The sequence below is a fragment of the Eumetopias jubatus genome, unplaced genomic scaffold (assembly GCF_037043125.1).
Source record: "Eumetopias jubatus isolate StellerSeaLion01/CBP00866 unplaced genomic scaffold, mEumJub1_p1.0 scaffold_3, whole genome shotgun sequence".
NCBI classification, from domain to species: Eukaryota; Metazoa; Chordata; class Mammalia; order Carnivora; family Otariidae; genus Eumetopias; species Eumetopias jubatus.
In genome coordinates, this window is record NW_028274809.1 from 1672015 (window position 1) to 1691220 (window position 19206).

General features: G+C 51.2%; 1 protein-coding gene across 20 annotated transcripts in view; it reads left to right on the forward strand.

Annotated features, from left to right (window-relative positions):
* The first annotated feature begins 13377 nt into the window (after nt 1–13377).
* The window catches only part of KIF1A (kinesin family member 1A), a 71662-nt gene continuing 65833 nt past the window's right edge, over nt 13378–19206 (forward strand). For all 20 annotated transcript variants that reach the window (XM_088021999.1, XM_088022000.1, XM_088022001.1 and 17 more), the window contains exon 1: nt 13378–13483. In XM_088021999.1, coding sequence (XP_087878125.1) covers nt 13378–13483 — 106 coding nt within the window. The remainder of the gene's footprint in view (nt 13484–19206) is intronic.

Genomic DNA, 19206 nt, shown 5'->3' on the forward strand with positions numbered 1-19206 from the left:
TCATTTGAAATTACATTAAAAAAATTACATTGAATTTTTGATTCATTTGAGTGAAAATAAATGTTTTAAAGATACTGAAATTTTCCCATGCGTAGGTTATAGTTCAATTATTTAGGTTTTCTATATTTTTGTGAAGGCTAAAAATTTCCTCATAAAAGTGACATTTATTATGATAAAGGTACTATATACTTTGGATTATTTTTTTAAATGTACCTTAAAAATTTTTTTTAACTATTTGTCCCTAGTGTATTCCAACATGGTTGGTTTCTAGCAACTTTGTGGCACCTTCCAACTAATTCAAATAATTTGTCTGTGGATCCTCTTGATTTCTGTGTCGATAAGCAAATAGTCTGCAAATGATGACATTTTGGGTTTCATTTCCAATCTATATTTTGTCATTGTTGTTTCTTTTTCCTGCTTTATCACTCTGGCTAGCACCACTGCTGCAATGTGAAATAGAAGTGAAGACAGACATCCTTAACTTGTTTCTGAATTTAAAGGAAACGTTCCTAATATTTTACCATTAAGTGTGATGCTTGGGTAGGCTTTTAGTAGGTGCCTATTATGAGATTAGAGATTTCTTTTATTTCTCATATTGCCAAGAGTTTTATCATAAACAGATTTTGAAAATTATTGAATGCTTTTTCAGCACCTATTGAGGACCTCATTTGGCTTTTTTCCCTTTAATTGGGTATGGGGTGAATTATATTAATAGATGTCCTTAATTTAAACCATATATATATTATCATTTTGATATTCTTGGAACAAGCCTACTGCATTATCCTTTTTATTTGCTGCTGGGCCTTCTTGCTAATGTTCTGGACTTTTATATCTATGTTTGTTAGTGAGATCAGGCTCTGATCTTCATTTCTCAAATTTTTTTGTCTGATTTGATGCCAAGGTCATAATCTCTCTCCCTCTGCCTCCCTCTTTCCTGTTCTCTTAAAGAGTTTGTATGAGATTGGAATTAGCTAGGTTTTTTGAATGTATGTTAGGGCTCACTTGTAAAAAGTGTCTGAGTCTCCTGCTTTTTTTGGTAAGTAGATTCTTAAACTATTCAATCAACTTCTTTAATTGTTGTAAGAAAATTCGGGTTCCCACTGACTAATTTTTCTCCTGCTTATAGGTCATCTTTTCCTGCTTCTTGGCATGTGTGTAATTTTTTTAAAAAGATTCGTTATTTATTTAAGAGAGCGCACACACATGAGGTGGGGGAGGGGCAGAGGGAGAGGGACAAGCAGACTCCCTTGCTGAGCAGAGAGCCCCACACGGGGCTCCATCCCAAGACCCTGAGATTATGACCTGAGCTGAAGGCAGATGCTTAACCAACCGGGTCACCAGGTGCCCCAACTTTTTTTTATTGGGTCCTAGACATTTCTACATTGTGGAGTGTCTGAATTATGCTTTCTTCCCAGAAAGCATGTTGGGCTTTGTTTTGGCAGGTAGTAAATTACTTGAGATAATTTAATCCTTGAAGACCTGATTTTAAGCTTTCCTAGAGTTACTCTGGAGTAGATGTCACAGGGCTAGTTAAGCCCACTACTGAAGTATGATTTCTTTGGGGTGTCTACTGAATATCTGGGGTGGAGGGATGAAAAGGACTATTATGGCTGGTAGATGCACAGATAACTTTCTTATTTTATGTGAACTTTGGGAATCCCTGTGTCTTCTTTGCCTGGACTACCTGAGGATGGGCTAGTCCTCTACAAAGACTGAAGGCTCCCCTATGCAAATATTTTGACCTTTGCTATCTAGCAACTCTTTCCTTTCTAGAACTCTGACCCACAATTTCCAGCTGCCTCAAACTACCCAAACTCTAGCCTCCATCTCCTCAGCTCATCAAAGCTGCTGAGCTATCAGGGTTCTACCTTCCAAAACCTGAGGTCTGGAAATTGCCTCTGGGCAGATTTAGAGTAATTGGAGGGTTTCCCTTGTATGTTTCCCTTCTCTCAGTGATCACAGTTCTGCATTGCCTGCTGTCCAGTGTCTAAAAACAGGTATTTTCATACGTTTTGTCCAGTTTGCTAGTTATTGTTTACAGTGGGAGTTTAAGTGTGGCCCTTGTAACTCTCATCATGGCTGAATGTGGAAATGCCCGGAGGTTTACTAGTAGTATTTTCATTATCATTCACTACTAAGTCGATTTATAGCTCCATCATGATTTCTTCTTTTGTGTATTCATTATTTAGAGGTTTATTTTTAATTTTTCTAAACATAGGTTTTTTTTTAATGGTCTTTTACTGATTTTTAATTGTCCTCACATTACAAGGTGCTTTTGGTCCAGAGTCTTTGATACTTATTAGTTGTTTTGTGACCTACTATGTGGTAAAATGTTGTAAGTGTTCCATATGTGTTAGAAAAGAATGTGTTTCTCTAATTTGCAAGAAAAAGAGAGCACATGTGTTCATTAGTTCATGATTATCATGTTCAGACCGTCTACATCCTTGTTAAGTATGTCTGTTTGGTCTGTCAATTAGTGAGCAATGTTAAAATTAGTTAAAGTTCCTGCCATGATGAATTAGTGAATTCTTTCATGTTGCATGACTCTTAACCTTGGTTTTATGTTTTCATTGTGTTGTCTCTCTGGGACCATTCTGAGTAATTTTTTCTGATATTTTTTCCAGTTCATTAATTCTCTGCTCAGCTTCATTTAATTTGCTGATTAACATGTCTGCTAAGTTTTAAAGTTTGAATGGTTACATTTTTATTTCTAAAAGTCCTGCACAGTTCGCCCCTCCCCATATTTTACAGTATTATTTCCCATTCCTGTTTATTTCTCTAAACATTTTAGGCATACATGTTTTATGATCTGTATCAGATAATTTCAATATCTGAAATCCTCGATAGTCCAGGATTAGGATCTAATGCTGGTTCTCGTTTCTTTTCCTTTCCCCCAGCTCTTGCTCATGGTGAATTGCTTCTCCGGTGTTTGGGTAATATTTAATTGTGAGCACACATTTGACTGATCTTCATCTCTGGGGACCTGAGAAGAGAAAGCTATTTCTAAGGAGGATTTGTATTTGTGTTTGTCATGTGCTATAGTTACAGCCGAGACCTACTCTGAGCTGACTTCTCAACTCGGGTTTCACTGATCATATGCAGGTATTGCAAATTTGAAACACAAACCTGCATGAAGACAGGTCTGTGGCCTCAAATTCTCAGAAACAGTGGCTTTTTCACCACATGGAGCTGAGAGTCATTCAGAGTAAGTCTCCTGTGTCCTTTTGATGACAGATGGCTTTTCCCCAGCCCTCCATGTCACTGGGGTTGTAGCTTTAGAAGATCCAACTCTCTGTGGTGATTTGGTTCCAGTCCCAACTTTGTGTGTGTTTGAGGCCAGGCCTCCCATCCTCCATTCAGCAGACGAAGTCCAGTTCTCCACATTTCTGGTGTCAGCATAGGCCTGCCGCTCTTTCCCTGGTGGGCTTGCCTCTTCGATTCAGCTCTTCCTGCTGCCTTTTCTCTCCTTCCTCAGACATTCTCTTATTTTATTCTGGTGTTGGTTATTTGTCCTAAATTTCCAGGTGATTTCTAATGGGAGGGAGTCTTGTCCACCATGTTGCCAGCAGTGGAGGTCTCTCCTTCACCAATTTTTCCTGTTGGTTTGAGGAATATTAATTTTAATGAGCAAACTGTTTTTGTCTTCACACATGCTGGTGTTTGTCAACCAAAATGAGGTCTTTTTATTTATTTACTTATTTGCCTGAACCATTTGGTAATATTTTAAAAAATCTTTAAATATGAACACAGTTTAGAAAAGTCCGATCTATCTGTGAAACTTATTTAGGAAGCCAGCAGGCTTCCCCTCCATCCCCAATCTCTTCTATAGCTCTTTTAGCCATTTTGTGCTTGTGGATGCTCTTCGGCTCTATCTTGCTAAATAATGTGCTTATTCTACTATTTTTTTTTTCGGCCTGTTTTAGAAGTTGTGTAAGTAGGATTATAAAGAGTGTACTCCTTTTGTCTTTGGGTCATCTTTTCTCAACGTTCTGTTTGTGAGGCTCATCCATTTATCTTCTCTCCCTCCTGAAATGCCACTAAAATAACGGTGAAGGTAAGTAAAAGGAAGACCTAAGCCCTTCTGGAAGGCTGGAAGGACCGAGAAGTCATAGCAACCCATTGAGAAAATGAAAAGCAGAACCCTCAAGGTGACTGACAACAGACTCAGGAAGCTGAATGCCAAGGAGGCGGCGGGGGGGCGGGTGGAATTGGGAAGCGACCTGTGGTGTCCCCACAAGGCTGAGGACCTGGGTCTCCCACTGCCTCTGGCAGTGAGGGCGGGATTCTAGAGAGCCTGTCCGGAGTCCACTGACACAGCAGTTAGAGTCCTGGATGTCCCCACCACTCCTCCATCTCCTTCTCCCTCTTTCTGCCCCTTCAGCCTGCTGATGCCTCCATTTCCATGACTTAGTCAGTGCTCACAAGTGACTCATTCGTTTTCCCTGCCTGACCCCTCTTCAGATGCACAGATCTAACCACCTCCCTGCATTTTCCATGTATCTCCAGTCCCCTGGTGCTGCTGACACCAGGGTTAAGGGGTCACAGGAGACAGCCCCGCTCTGGTAGAGCCTCAGCTGCTGGCTCACATCCACTGGGCCAGTCTCCAGGCAAACTTGGGTGTCCTGAAGGTCAGCCCAGTAAACCGGCAGCTCCCTGAGGGACGCTGGGGTCTGAATCTACCTGAGAACGATGTGAAGGCCCCCTGGCCTCCAGGCTTTGAGTCCTGCTTTAGCTGCATCCCACAGTTTTGATATGTTATATCTGCACTCGTGTTCAGTTCAAAATATTTTCTAATATCCGATGAGATTTTTTTTCTTTGTTCCATGGGTTATTTAGAATCATATCGCTTAAGCCAAGCAATTAGGGGATTTTTGTTGGGTTTTTGTTGTTGGTTTTTGTTTTTTGGTATTGCTGTCTAGCTCGATTCTACTGTGGTCAGAGAACATTCACTTTATTATTTTAATTTTAAATTAAAATGTGTTAGAATTTGATTTATGACTAGCATATGACTGATTTTAGTACATGTTTTATGTGCTATTTATTTATTTATTTATTTATTGGGCTCCATGCCCAGTGTGGAGCCCAACGTGGGTTGAAATCACGACCCAGATCAAAACCTGAGCTGAGGTCAAGAGTCAGTCACTTAACCGACTGAGCCGCGCAGGCGCCCCTTTATGTGAGCTTTAAAAGAATGTATGATATATATTTTTCCTTCTCAGTAGGTGATAGAAGAAGCCAACCAAAAACTTTTATCCTTTTATTTACAACCTGTCTTTTTATTTAAATGTGTCTCTTGGGGGCACCTGGGGGGCTCAGTCAGTTAAGTGTCCGACTCTTGATTTCAGCTCAGGTCATGATCTCAGGGTCGGGAGATGGAGCCCCATGTCGGGCTGCACGCTCAGTGGGGAGTCTGCTTGAGATTCTCTCTTTCCCTCTGCCACCCCCCACCCCTGGCACACACGTGTGCTCTCCCTCTCTCTCTCAAACAGATAAATACAATCTTTTTTAAAAAGGTGTCTCTTGGCAACAGAATAGAATTTTTTAAAAATCTGTTTCGATGGTTATAATGTTTTACTGGGAGTGCTTAGTCCATACTAATTGGGCTTTTATCTGCAGTTTTAAGTCTTCACCTTCCATTTGACCTGGCTTTTTTGGTTGTTGTTCTGTTTTTCCTCCTTTGTTGCCTTCTATTGGATTAATAAAAAAGATTTACATTTTTTTTTCTGTTCTTGGTACTAAATGGTTAGTTACACATTCTTTTTCTGCTCTTTTGATGATTACCTTAGCAGTTGAAACATGTATCCTTGAAAGTGTAGTATAAATTGTTGCTCTTCCACTTACCTGACCTTGTCTGCGGCTTCCATCGTTACTGTTGAGAGGTCAATTGCCAGTCTTATTTTTGTTCCTTTAAAGGTTATCTGTCTTTTTTTTTTCTGGCTGCTTTTAGGACTCTTCATCTTTGGCACCCAGTCTTATTATGATGTGTCTTCGTGTAGTGTTCTTTGTGTTTGCAGAGCTTCTTGAATCTGTGGGTTGATATACTTCAGCAATGTTAGACAATTAATGGTCATTATCTTCTTAAGTATTGCTTCCCTCTGATTCCATTTCTTCTTCTTTTAGATTCCAGTAACTTGCATGTTAGACCATGTCACTGTGTCCTATGTTACTCTCTACTTCCTGTGTTTTCCATTCATTTTTTTCCCTGTTCTGTAATCTCTCCAGTTCATGAACACTGCTTTCAGCTCTGTCTAATCTCTTGAGTTCATAATATCAGTAATTGTGTTTTCAGTTCTAGAATTTCCATTAGAAATTCTTTTTTATAGTTTTAGATCTTCTTGCAAAAGTCTCCATTTTTCCGTTTATTTTCTCTGTCCTTTTCTCTTTATTTTGAATATATACGTTATGGTTATTATAAAGTCCTTGTTTGATATCCTAGATCTGGATCATGTGTAGATGTTTCTTTTTTTCCTTTCGTGTTTTTTTTCTTCCCCCCACTTTTTTTTGAATCCTATAGTCCTGTTTTTTTCACGCCCCGTGACTTTTGAATTAATGTCAGATCTTGCCTATTGAAACACAGTAGAGGCTCTGGATGGCTCACCTTTTTCTTTCCAAGCAGATAGAGTAGACGGTCATCCCTAATTCAGGCAAAGACTTAGCTCAGTCAGGGAAACATTGCAGTTTTGATAAAGTTTATCCTCCCTGTGGTTCTGCCCTGCTTTTAGACTCTGTGCCTCCCAGGGCTTTCAAATCAGGCCCCGGTATGAACTGGAGCCCTCCCTCCCAGTGGATTTTGAATGCTAATCCTTGTCTCTGTAGCACTGAGAACGCAGAAGCCTCCTCTTTGATTTGCAGAGGCTTTCTGCTTGTGGTTTTTTTTTTTTTTTATTATGTTATGTTAGTCACCATACATGACATCATTAGTTTTGATGTAGTGTTCCATGATTCATTGTTTGCATATAACACCCAGTGCTCCATGCAGTACGTGCCCTCTGCTTGTGTTTTTAAACTCCTGCCCCTCATACCTTCTGAGCTGGGCACCTATCTTAAGGGGAGAACTGGCAGAGCGAAGCTCCCTACCTCTTTCTCCTGGGATTTTGGCCTCTCAAGTTTGCTTCTCTTGACCAAAAGCTCAGTGGGTTTCTCCATCCCTCAGCAACAGCTCTCTGCCTGGGAACACTCCAGACTCCCAGCCTCTTGCCCCGTGCCCAGAATGCAAATGTGTTGAGGGAGAAAGTGCTGTGGCGTGTTGGAATGTTGTCTCCTGTCCGGCAGCCCCCCATCTCTGGAATCTTGGCCTGCTCGTCCGCGTGGCTCCAGTAGCTCTTTGGTTCTCATTGTGAGATTTTACCCAGCTTCTCGAGCTGGGCATGGTGGGAGGGAGCATTGCCGGGGCTGCCGGCCCTACTGCCTGGAAGCAGAAACCGACCTCTGCTCTTGCATGCTGCACGCTAACGCCTGCTCTCAACCCCAGAGCCGTCGCACAGTCTCCATGTGCTCTCGCGATCCTTTCACAGGTGAACTTCTAGCTCTGTTTTTAAATAGGGGAGAGCTGGTTGTTCCAATACCAATCTCACCCAGTTACCTGAAATGCTGCCTTATCATCTGTTGGCTGTGTGTCTGTCTGTCCATCAGTGGTTAGGCTTCGTCTTTTCTGTTGGTCTCTCTGTTCATGTGTCATTGCTGGACTTTGGAGGTTGTTACGGCTTTATAGTAAGTCTGATAGCTGGTAGGGTACCTTCTTTGTTCTTATTTTTCACAGGTCTCTTCGGGACTCCTGCAAAATTCCACTGAAAATCCTGTTGGGATATTTTGCTTATTGGACTTGCACTGAACTAACATAGCTAAATTTGGGGAGAACTGAAAAATTGTGCAATATTGAATCGAACATCTGCTTTCATAAATATTTTCTTTATTCCTAATTATTTCCTATTTCAGTACTGAGCATTGCTTACTCAACAAATATAGCCTCTTTTTTTTTTTTTTTTTTAAGGCACAAGGCATGTTGCTAAATGCTAGAAATCTCATTTCAGTTTACATTCTCACCAGGAATCCATGACCTTGCTCTCGCTTTTCCCACCCCAGCTGGATTGGCCTACTACTTTTCGCCATTTGGAGAGTGCAGAGATTTTGCAGCATAAGGAAACTCAGATTCTCAGGGAGGCACCTCCCTCCAGTCCCCTCCTGGGCGGTCATTTTTGGGTACGAGAGGGTGAGACTGTGGGAAAAACGCTTACGGTATGTGCATGAGTGTGCGTGCTGTGGTTGTAAGGGCTCTGGGGTGTGGCTGGGCACGATTCCAGCCCCCAGCTCTGCTCTCCATCCACCCAGGCTTCTGTTCACGTCCTGCACTTGTCCGCCCTCAGTGGTCAGCTGCTCTCGTGCTTCCGTCCCTGCGGCCTTTGGAAGAGCTGTGCTTGCCCGAGGGGACGGTTCTGCTCCATGTCCAGCCTGTTCTGGGGAGTCCTGAGGGGTCATACACCTGACTCTGGGCAGGGCCCGGGAGTTCATCGCCCGAAGTCTGCATTGATCCCAGCCCCTGTGGGGCTCCCCTCCATCTGCAAAGAGAGACAGGCCCAGGATCCTCCTCAGGACCTTTGTGCTCTGTCCCCAGGGGTTCTTCTAGATGGGAGGGGCTCTTTGGGGCAGATTCTCCTGAGAGTGGCAATTACAGATGGGGAGTGTGAAGCAGAAGACACCCTTTTCAGAGGGAAGATTTCCTGGAACCCCAGTGTGGGAGAGTCTCAAGACCTCTCCCCTAAGCCTTTGCTCCACTTGGATGCCTTCAGTGATGGATCGAATGGCTGTCTCAGTTCATTTTAGACAGCGGTGGGTCTTCATGTCAGGCTGAGTTCTGTTTTCTGGAGCTCTTGGCCATTCCTGGAACCAGCAGCCCCTGCCCTGAGCTTGTCCTCCTCCGTGTTCTCAGGAGCCCTGTCCCTCAAGCCCCCGAGCCCCCCTTGGGTGGCCAGCTGCAGTGTCAGGCTGGCAGCCCATCAGTGGCCTGTGGGAAAGACCTTTCAGAGTGGCCAGAGCAGCACCGAAATTCTGCAGGGAGTTTTTGCTAGCTTTCCTCAGGATCCCAGGCCCTGGGACATGGAATCACTTTGGGGTCATCCACTTCAATCCTGTTATTTCACAGATGGGTAAACCGAGGCCCAGGGGTTAAGTCACATGGCTGAGACAAAGGCAGGACCGGGACTGAGTCCTCTGGTCCCCGGCTTGCACCTCTTCCACGTGACTTAGATGCAGCGTCAGGAATGCCCAGGGCGCCTGCAGCATGAGCTAGGAGCTGTGGGACGTGGTACTGAAATGCAGAGCTCTGTCCCCTTGCCTAGGACCGCCTGCCCCATCGTATGGATTTGCTGAGTGAACCATTTCCTTTCCTGCTAATTTGGAGACCATACTATTGCTGGTTCCGGCTGCCAGGGAGAGCCCCAGGATGTAGGGTATGGGAGGACATTCTGGAACCATGTTCTGTTTTATAACACCCTTGACATGTTGATGATTTAAAGGCCCAGACTATGTCAGGGTCATGGTTTCAGACAGAGAATCTCCATCCCATGACAGCTCTCCCCACTGCAGGTGAACGCCTACACACCGCTCGTTCCCATACGGGAATGGAGGACAGTGCTCCCACCAGGTCCCTGGCCAGGTGGGCTGGGCCGGGGCTTAGGAGTGCGAGTCAGAGGGTGGCGGTGTTCTGGGACTTCCGCTGACCTCACCCTTGCAAGGCCCCCAGCGCAGGGCTGTCCAGCCCTCTTCATCCTGGGCCTCTGCGTCAGGACACGGCCTTGTTCTGGCGCCCTGCCGGGGGCTAGGGGACCGCAGGGCCCCGGGTGCTCTGAAGAGGCTGTGCCTCAGAGACATGTTTGGCAGCATTTTTCTGTGGAAACAGACGCTCGAAGGTGGTTCCATTCCTGGGACCCCCTAGAAGCTTCCCTGGGAAGGCAAGGCCAGACTCTGGCCCTGCAGGGGCCTGTGTGTCTCCGCAAACCCCAGCTGCCGGCCTCAGAGCAGCCGCAGAGCACTGGCACAGAGTCAGAAGGAGAAGGGCCGTGTCTGGGGCTGTGTCTGGGGCGGTGTTGTGCCTACCTGTCAGCCACCTGCTGCAGGGCAGGGTGGCTTGGCCTCCGCCTTGGGAGACTCACCCGTTTATCATCGGGTCTTCAGCAGCTCTAGCTTTAGTGAAAACAAGATTTTTCTGTACCTTTGTGGTTCCTGGTGGGGCTGGAGGCTCTGCGTGCCCCAGCACCACAGGACCGTCCCCCAATGCCTGTTACTGCACTCTTGCCCACAGGGACACTCAGCCCTGCCTGGGAGCCTGGGGTGGCACTGTGCCAGGCCTCCCTCCTCCCAGGCCGCCCCAGGGCCCCCTGGGCTGCGTCCCTTCCACACACCCTGCCCCGATCGTGACGCCCGGGGAGTTGACCGCCATCCGGTGTACTGGGTGAAGCCCTCTGGTCTCTCGCTGCAATCCAAGGCCTGCCCCTGTTCCAGGGTCCCCTCTGGGCTCATTGGTCTGGGCGTGTAGGGCAGGTGGGGGCATGCGCAGGGATGAGGTGTCACGTGCACCCCCCAATAAGCGCAACCCTGTTGTTCCCCCTGCGACCCCACGTGCTCAGCCCAGATGCTCCCACAGGGAAGCCAACCCACCTCCTTCCAACCTCCTGTCTCACCCGGATCTTGCTGCACATACTGCTCTGTTCACACACTTCTGGCCTGTGAGCTTCCAGGGCCCAGGGACAGTCCTGTCAAGTGGGTATGGGCCCCCCAGGGCCTACGTCCTTGGGGAGCTGCGTTCTTGGTGTGAGTGTGAAGCTGACCTTCCAAGGGATGTGAAGGTCAGCTTCATGCTCACCAAGGTTGTCACAGAGCAGGCCTGGTGGGTTTGGCACCCCACTCGTTTTTCATGGCGTCCGGTGGCCGGGCCGGGGGGTCACTGCTGCAGAACCTCTGCCCCGGGCAGCGCTGGGCTCCAGCAGCAGTTTCTCTCCTGCGTTTTGTCCTTTTAGTTCCTAAAATTTTCACCAAGTAGCGCATGTAGGTGAAGCGCCCAAGGCGATGGGCCAGGAGGCTCCTGGAGGGATGGCTCCTGCTTAGCCCTCCCTGTATTTGCTTCTGGGGTTGGTCCCCTGCTCATGCCCGTCTGCTCACATGGAGATCTGTCCAGTGTCTGTATCTAATGTAAAGGTTCAGCTGTTCTGCAGCATCGCTCCAGCAGAGCCCCCCCGCCTTCCCGAAGCTCCAGCAGAGACCCCCCCACCGTCCCCGACGCTCCAGCAGAGCCCCCCCGCCTTCCCGAAGCTCCAGCAGAGCCCCCCCGCCTTCCCGAAGCTCCAGCAGAGACCCCCCACCATCCCTGATGCTCCAGCAGAGACCCCCGCCGTCCCCGATGCTCCAGCAGAGCCCCCCCGCCTTCCCGACGCTCCAGCAGAGACCCCTCCGCCGTCCCTGACTCTCCAGCAGAGACCCCCCGCCCCTGCTGTCCCCGACGCTCCAGCAGAGCCCCCCCGCCTTCCCGACGCTCCAGCAGAGACCCCCGCCATCCCCGATGCTCCAGCAGAGCCCCCCCGCCTTCCCGACGCTCCAGCAGAGCCCCCCCCACCGTCCCCGACGCTCTAGCAGAGACCCCGCCGTCCCCGACGCTCCAGCAGAGCCCCCCCGCCTTCCCGACGCTCCGGCAGAGACCCCCCCGCCTTCCCGACGCTCCAGCAGAGACCCCCGCCCCCCACTGTCCCCACTGCTCCTCAGCAGTTCGGGTGTTTCTTTACCATCGTCTGGTGTGCGTGTGAGATGCCTGTGCCATTCCCGTTCTCCACCGTCTGTGGTCTGTCGTTCTCTCTGGAAGTTTACAGAATCTCTCCGTTAGCCCTCGAGTGCTGACATGTCACAGTTTGCTAGGTGTGTGACGTTCTCCGGCCGGCGGGGTGGGTGGTGGGTGCTTTGGATTTGGAGACTCGCGACTCTGGCGGTCCTGGGAGGTTTTCTCGAGTTTTCTCTCAGTGGCTCCTTTTCACTCCTCAAGTCTTATCTCTCCCCTTTCCTGGAAAATCACTGAATTCCAGCCTTTTAGTTTACTTTTAAAGTTTGTGTTCTCATATTTTTAATTTCGAGGAACTCTCTTATTCATTAAATGGTCCTTTTTAAAAATAGCATTCTCCACCCATTCGTGGGCGTAGCAACTTTTCTTTCTGAGAACATTAATTACAAGGAATTTAGAAAATACTTTCCTTCTCTTCCCTGCACTATTTCATGCTGCCATGTTCCTTTCCTGGTGGTTTTAGCGTCTGTTAGTTCTTGCTGGAGGGTGTGGTCCTGGCAGGCCTCCCCAGGTTCTCGGCTGGGGGGTTCCCGCACGGGCTTCCCAGGGCTAGGCGCCTCGGGTGTACCTCAGCCTCCTCCCTGTAGCAGGTGCTCCATGCCCGCTCTCTTCTGGGCCGTGGGCTCCCAGGCTGGGCAGGGCTCACTCTCTCCTGCCTGGTGGTGGGGGAGGTCCGGGCCCTGGATGTCTGCAGGGGGAGGGTGGGGGCCCAGGGTTCTTCACGAGTCTGCCAGGGCCGCTGTACCACAGTTCCGCAGACTGGTGGCCTAGAGAACGGAGACATATTATCTCCTGGTCTGGAGGCTGGAAGTCCGAGATGAGGTGTGAACAGGGCTGGTTCCTTCTGCTGCCGCGGTCTGGGCTTTGTCTGCTGTCCACCTTAGCCGTTCTTTGGCTTGTAGAAGCATCGCCCCGACCTCTGCTTTTGTCTTCATGTGATGTTCTCCTTGTGCGTCTCTGCCCAGTTGTTCTCTTTTGTAAGGACTCCATATTGAGTTCGGGGCTCACCTGACTCCCGCGTAGCCTCATCTTCATCGGTCACATCTGCAAGGACCCCGTCTCCAAATAAGGTCACATTCTGAGGTCCTTGGGTTTAGGACTTCAACACAGAGATTTTGAGGGGACATAATTCAACCCATAGCAGGTTTAATGCTGGCTTTCCACCAACACCCATTTTTGGTCCCCCCTGGAAGCCAGCCTTCAGAGGCACCGAGAGCCTTGCTGGCTCCCACTGAGTGGATTGGCGTGTTTCTTGTTGGGCTCCAGATTTCCCGGGCTTGCTAAGCCAGGCTGCACTCGTCCCATCGCCGTCTTGTCCAAGAGTTGTGGTGTTTCTCGTCTGTAGCTGCCCCATCCAGTCCCCCGTCCCTGTGGATTAGCACCGCATGCAGGTGTCAGTGGGATTTTGGAAGGGAGAAGGTTCAGTCACCAACCAGAAGGAGCTGTTCTGCCTTTCTGGGTATTTTTTCTAATTCATGTCTCCCTTTTTCTCAAGGTGTCTCCGAGCTCACTCGGGCTCCCAACACTGCTAAGGGTGACCCACAAAGGCCGGAGAGATGGCCGGGGCCTCCGTGAAGGTGGCGGTACGCGTCCGCCCCTTTAATTCCCGGGAAATGAGCCGAGACTCCAAGTGCATCATCCAGATGTCTGGAAGCACCACAAGTGAGTATTAGTGATGGGGTGTCCATGGGTGGCTCGTCGCTCGGGGCCACACGTCCCGGGCTGCCCAGCTAGACGGGGCGGCCAGCCTGGCACCCCCAGCTCCCTCCTTGTCCACATGGTGTGTTGGTTCCCTGGGCTGGCAGGGACAAAAGACCACAAATGGGGGGTGGCTCCAACAACAGTTCTGAAGGCCGATGTCTGAAATCAGGGTACTGACAGGGTCGTGCTGCCTCTGACGTTCTAGAGGACTCTCCTTCCTGCCTCTTGCGGCTTCTGCTGGTCCGGCCATCTTGGCTTGTAGCTGGCGTCAGCAGTCAGCACATGACTTCACATAGGAACACCGACCAGCCGGCAGGTGGGCGGGGGTGGTCTAGATGGGGGATGGGCACTCAGGAGGGCACTTGTTGTGAGCACTGGGCCTGTGTGTAAGTGAGAATCATTGAAACCAGTCCTCCATGGTGTGTGTACTAACTAGCATTTAAATACAGGCTTGAAACACCAAAAGAGAAAAGAACGCTGATCCCTGGATTTAGGACCCACCCTACTTCGGCATGACCTCACTGTGACAGCTAATTCCATCTTCAAAGACCCCGTTTCCAAAGAAGGTCACCCTCTGAGGCTCAGGATGGACGTGAATTAGGGGGGCACACTTTCTGACCCAGTACATGAGGTTACGGATTTCTCATCTTGTTTCAGCTGCCCTACATTTATACATTTATGTTATTTTATTCAGCCTGTTCTCTTGCCTTGTTTGTGATTGTAGGTCATCTCCAACCGTCCTGAGGAGGGGGAGGCCTGCAGTCCACAGGCTAATAGGCGGTAGTAAGAGAGGGAATGACAGTGTGGTGCTCAGGGAGGCAGATGAGCCCTGACAGGCTTCGTTAGCTCACAGGCTGCTGGCAGGAGAGAGCACCCACTCTGAGCCTGGCCTTTGCTCTTTTGGCTTGAAATTTTGGATCAAATTGGCCCCGCATGCAGATGAGTGGCCAGATTCTCACAACCCGAGCAGCACCCCGGGAGACCCTCCTGCTCCCTATCCACCTCTGCTTCCAACACGGAGGTTAGCAGGGCTTGTTTCGGGTCCCACAAAAACCGAGCCAGGGTCTGGGTTATGTCTCCAGCTGATTAACAGCCTGCCCCCACGCTTGTGACTTAGAACAAGAATTCTGGGCTCAGCAGGTGGTTTGCTCCTGGGGTCCCTCGAGCAGTGACCACGGCTGTCACGGCAGGCTCAGGGGGTACAAGCCACACCGTGTGATTGGTGCCGGCTGCTCGCTCACACTTCATCCTGATGTTGTAGAATGGATGGCAGGTCTCACCCCCCACGTAACCTACCCTACCTGCTATCCAGGTTCAGAGGGAGGGGCTGGCCAAGGGGAGGGGCACTCAGCGCCGAGAGCAGCTGCCTCCCTAGGCCTGTTGGGGGGGTGAGGGTTCAGGTGTCTCTAGAATGTTCTGAGCACCTGTAGGCTCTGTGGGAAGGGGTGGGGGCTGGGAGGTGGTCTTTCCAGAAGCCCGTGGAGCTCTGTGGTCCTTCATCCCGGGTGGGCAGGTCATGGATGCCCCGCTCAGAGCTTGCTTGGGGGCCGTTGGGCATGGTGTGGCCATGCACATCTGAGGTCTCGTCATGGCTCTTAGGAATGGTGTTGCCTCCACTGGGTCCCTGGAAGCAGACCCTGACGTGAGGATTCGGGTGCCAAGGGTTTATTGAGGAGGTGGTCCCAGGCTACGTGGGGAGAGAACGTGGACGTGGGGAGGAAGCTGTGGAGGGCGCTGATGCATGGGTAACCGCCACAGACGGCAGCGCTCGGGTCGCTGGGACCCTCTGACATAGAGGATGCATCTCTGCATTGTCCTCCCCGAGGCTGGCTGCTTGTCCAGCATCTGCCCCAGTGTGAGCTGAGGGTTGGTCCAGGGGCCTGGTTTCCTTGTGACCAGAGAGGAGCTCAGGTGGTGTGACTCATGCCTTAAGATGGGAAGCCGGGTGCTGCACAGAAACTGTGACCCTGGGCGCCTGGGTGGCTCAGTCGGTTAAGCGACTGCCTTCGGCTCAGGTCATGATCCTGGAGTCCTGGGATCGAGTCCCGCATCGGGCTCCCTGCTCGGCAGGGAGTCTGCTTCTCCCTCTGACCCTCTTCCCTCTCGTGCTATCTCTCATTCTCTCTCTCTCAAATAAATAAATAAAATCTTTAAAAAAAAAAAAAAAAGAAAAAAGAAACTGTGACCCTGGGTGGGACATCTTGGGTGAGAACTGTGGTTCCTGGATGCAAACCATGGCCTCTAGTTACCACTGTTACCCCGGTGGGCATTGTGCCCGAGGGTTGGAAATGTGATCCCTGGTGAGAACCATGACCTCTGATGTGAACCATGACTCCTGGTGGGAACTGTAACCTCTGATGAGAACTGTGACCCCAGGGTGGGAACTGTGATCTCTGGTGGCAGTTGTGACCCCTGGTGGGAACCGTGACCCCTGGTGGGAACCCTGACCTCTGGTGGGAACTGTGACCCTTGGTGGGAACCGTGACCCCTGGTGGGAACCGTGACCCCTGGTGGGAACTGTGACCTTTGCTGGGAGCTGTGACCCTGGGTGGGCAGAGGACATGCGCCCAAGGAGCTGACAGAGTCTGCCATGTCACTGTTGGGTGACCCCGGACATCAACAATGAGTGTGGGGACCCCTGTTCCCTCCTGGGGCCTGGCCCATCACCTTGGACAGTCGCTGAGGGTCTTGGCAGGAGGGGCTCACAGGTGACCACACCGTCCGGGAGCCTGCAGAATACAGAACAACACATCAGAGTCGGACCCGTCTCCCCTGGAGCTTGGGAGTGGTCTCGGACAGGGTGTGACGGGCGTCACGGAAGCAGATAGCTGGAGGAGATGATGGGCTGTGGGAGTGAAAACTCTGACCCGCCTCTGGCCCGAGAGACAGAGACGCAGAGACACGGAGAGATAGAGTGTCCGAAGAATGGGTAATTGAGACAGTCACTCGGGGAGCTGTATTCATCTTGGAGAAAACAAAGCAGTGATGGTACTGGCAGAAGGTGCTAGAAGCCATGTCAGAAGCATGGGTGAGGACTGAGGGCGCCCAGAGGAGGGGAGGATGCCCTCCAGCCCTCAGCGCAGGAAATCTTGTCTGTGGAGTGGGGTCAGTGGGCAGGATGGGCTTTCCTCCGGGTGACCCGGGGGCAGAGTGGGGCAGGGGGTCCCCCAAGCCAACCCAAGGTGCACAAGCACGGAGCTGTTTGGGTGACGGCTCACAGCCACCTTGTCAGTGTACGTGGGGCCCGTGAGAAGGGGTGGAGACGGTGCTCCACAAGAAGGCTGTGCCAGGCCTCAGGGGCCAGCCTGCGAGTTCAGCAGGGAGCACTTGCCCAGCGAAGCAATAGTCGAGGCCCAGTGATTAGACCGCGTGGCGGCTCTGGCCACATTCTTGCTCATCGGCGCCTGGCGCCAGGCCGTGAGTGTCAGGGCAGGAGGCCGTCCGGCCCTCCCCGCTCCACCCTGCCAGGATGGTGACTTGCTTCTTGGATCTCAAAACTGGGTGCCCACGGGAGATGCAGGGTCCCGGAACATGCCACTCGAAGCTCCATCCTGACACACAAATTAGAAACATTCACAGCTAAACGTAATTTGTTTTCCTGTGTTCATCACCTGTATGAATGATACCTTCCCTTGAACATTTCAGATTTGGCAATTTTGAGAGCCAGCCAAACTGTGCACAGTGTAAGCTTCGTCCGTGCGTGGCAGGCTTGGGTAGGTTACTCAGGACTGCAGACGTCCTGTGTGTATCCCCACCCCACTTTACAAGAGAGCAGACTTGGGGACCTCTGGAAGGGTTTCCTGTCTTCTGAGTCCTTCTGGCCATGCAGGGCCTACCTCTCTGGCCTCTTGTGCCCAACCGTAGGCCAGCCCTCAGCCCCAGGCCCTCGGCACCGATGGGAAGTCCGTTTCCTAGGGACAGATGAGCCGTGACAGAAGTGATTTTCCCAGAGGCCAGTGGTGTGAGATCAAGGTGTCAGTGGGGTTGGTTCCTTCTGAGGCTCTGAGAGAATCCACTCCTGGCCTGTTTCCTGCTTGTGGTGGCTGCCACAGGCCTGGGCTAGCCTCCGTCCTCACGTGGGCTTTTCCCTGCACGTGTCTGTCTGTCTGTCTCTGGTGGACCCCACTTCTTATAAGGACCCCGGTCACTGGATTTACAGCCTGCCCTAATTGGCATGATCTCATCTTTACTAATCTCATCTTCCAAGACCGTGTTTCCAAAGAAGGTCACATGCTGAGGTTCTAAGTGGATGTGGATTTGGGGAGGATGCCTCTCACCCAGGACAGTGCCTCTGGAGTGGAGGGGACTGGACGAAGGCCACAGGGCCGATGCATCCAGGGCCTGCCCCCAGCCTAACCAGGCCCCACAGGCTCACGCCCAGCCTTCCTGCCTCCAGCCCTCCTCCTGGATCCTGGCAGGCTGGTCCCAGTGTGATTTCAGGCAGTGACCACCATTCTGGATGGCCCCCCCGGAACATTCCAGACCCTTCTTTGCTCATAGTGGTCTTTCTCCCAAAGGCCCTTGTCAACCAGCAGCCCTGTGCACAGACCCAGGTGTTGCAAATGCCTAACTCATCTAAGCCTCCATTTGCCGTCACTGTTCTAGAATGTTCTAGGTTCCAAATAGAGTGAGTCTGGGAATGGAAGCCCGCAGAAGGGAGCTTGGCTATGGCTGAGGAGTTGGTGGCACCCCTGTAGGCCTGTTCACGGTGTCCGCAGGGGAGCCCTGGAGGCCGCCGGGCCGGGGCAGCAGCCTCAGCCTAGGGGACGGGTGCCTGTCTGTCCTGCCAGCCCCATCCGGGACAGCCGCGGGGCCGGGAGCTGCCTTCTCCCCTGGAGGCCCGCCACCCGTTAGAGTTGCGATGGGTGTTCTGCTCTCAGAGCCGCGGTGGTGGCCTCGTGTGCTGTCCCCATAGGTCCCACAGGGGCGAGGACAGTTTCCGAGGCATGGACAGGGACACCCGGGCTCTGTGATGCACGCCATCATTTGTGGCTGCATGGGAAGAGCAGGGTGGACATGGGGCCCCTTCAAGTCGTCAGCAAACATTTGCTGAGCACGAGCCTTATGAGGCTGCAGTCTGGGGCCCCAGGAGAGCAGGACAGAGGCTCTTACTGCCCTCGGGGGCGACACTCCAGTGGGAAGGTGGGCAACGCACACATCAGCGCCAGATGCAGCTGGACCGGCAGGGACAAGGGCTGTGCCTTGCAGCATCAAGAAGGGGCACAGTGATGGGGCGTAGGGGCTGGCAGGGGGCTGGGGGCCACACCAATGGCCAAGGAGCCTTCCTGGTCAGTTGGGAGAAGGTGAGGGGATGAGCGCTCTTGTGGATGAGGAATGCCAGTGCCTGGGTGTCAAACTAACAGTTCCCTGAGACCCCGCCGAGCTTCTGGTCTGCTGCGGTGGGCTCTCCCAAATCCTGCAAGTGCAGAGCAGTGGCCTGCTGGTAAATCAGCTCACCTGTGCGTGCGCTCACACACGCATGCGCACGCACACACACACGTGTATATGCATGCTCACACGCACGCTCACACATGTACACACATGCACGCACGCACACATGCTCACACTCGCGCGCACACATGCACGCTCACTCATGTGCACATGCATGCTCACACGTGCACGCACTCACGCTCACATGCACACGCATGCACACATACATGCTCACATGTACACATGCGTGTGCA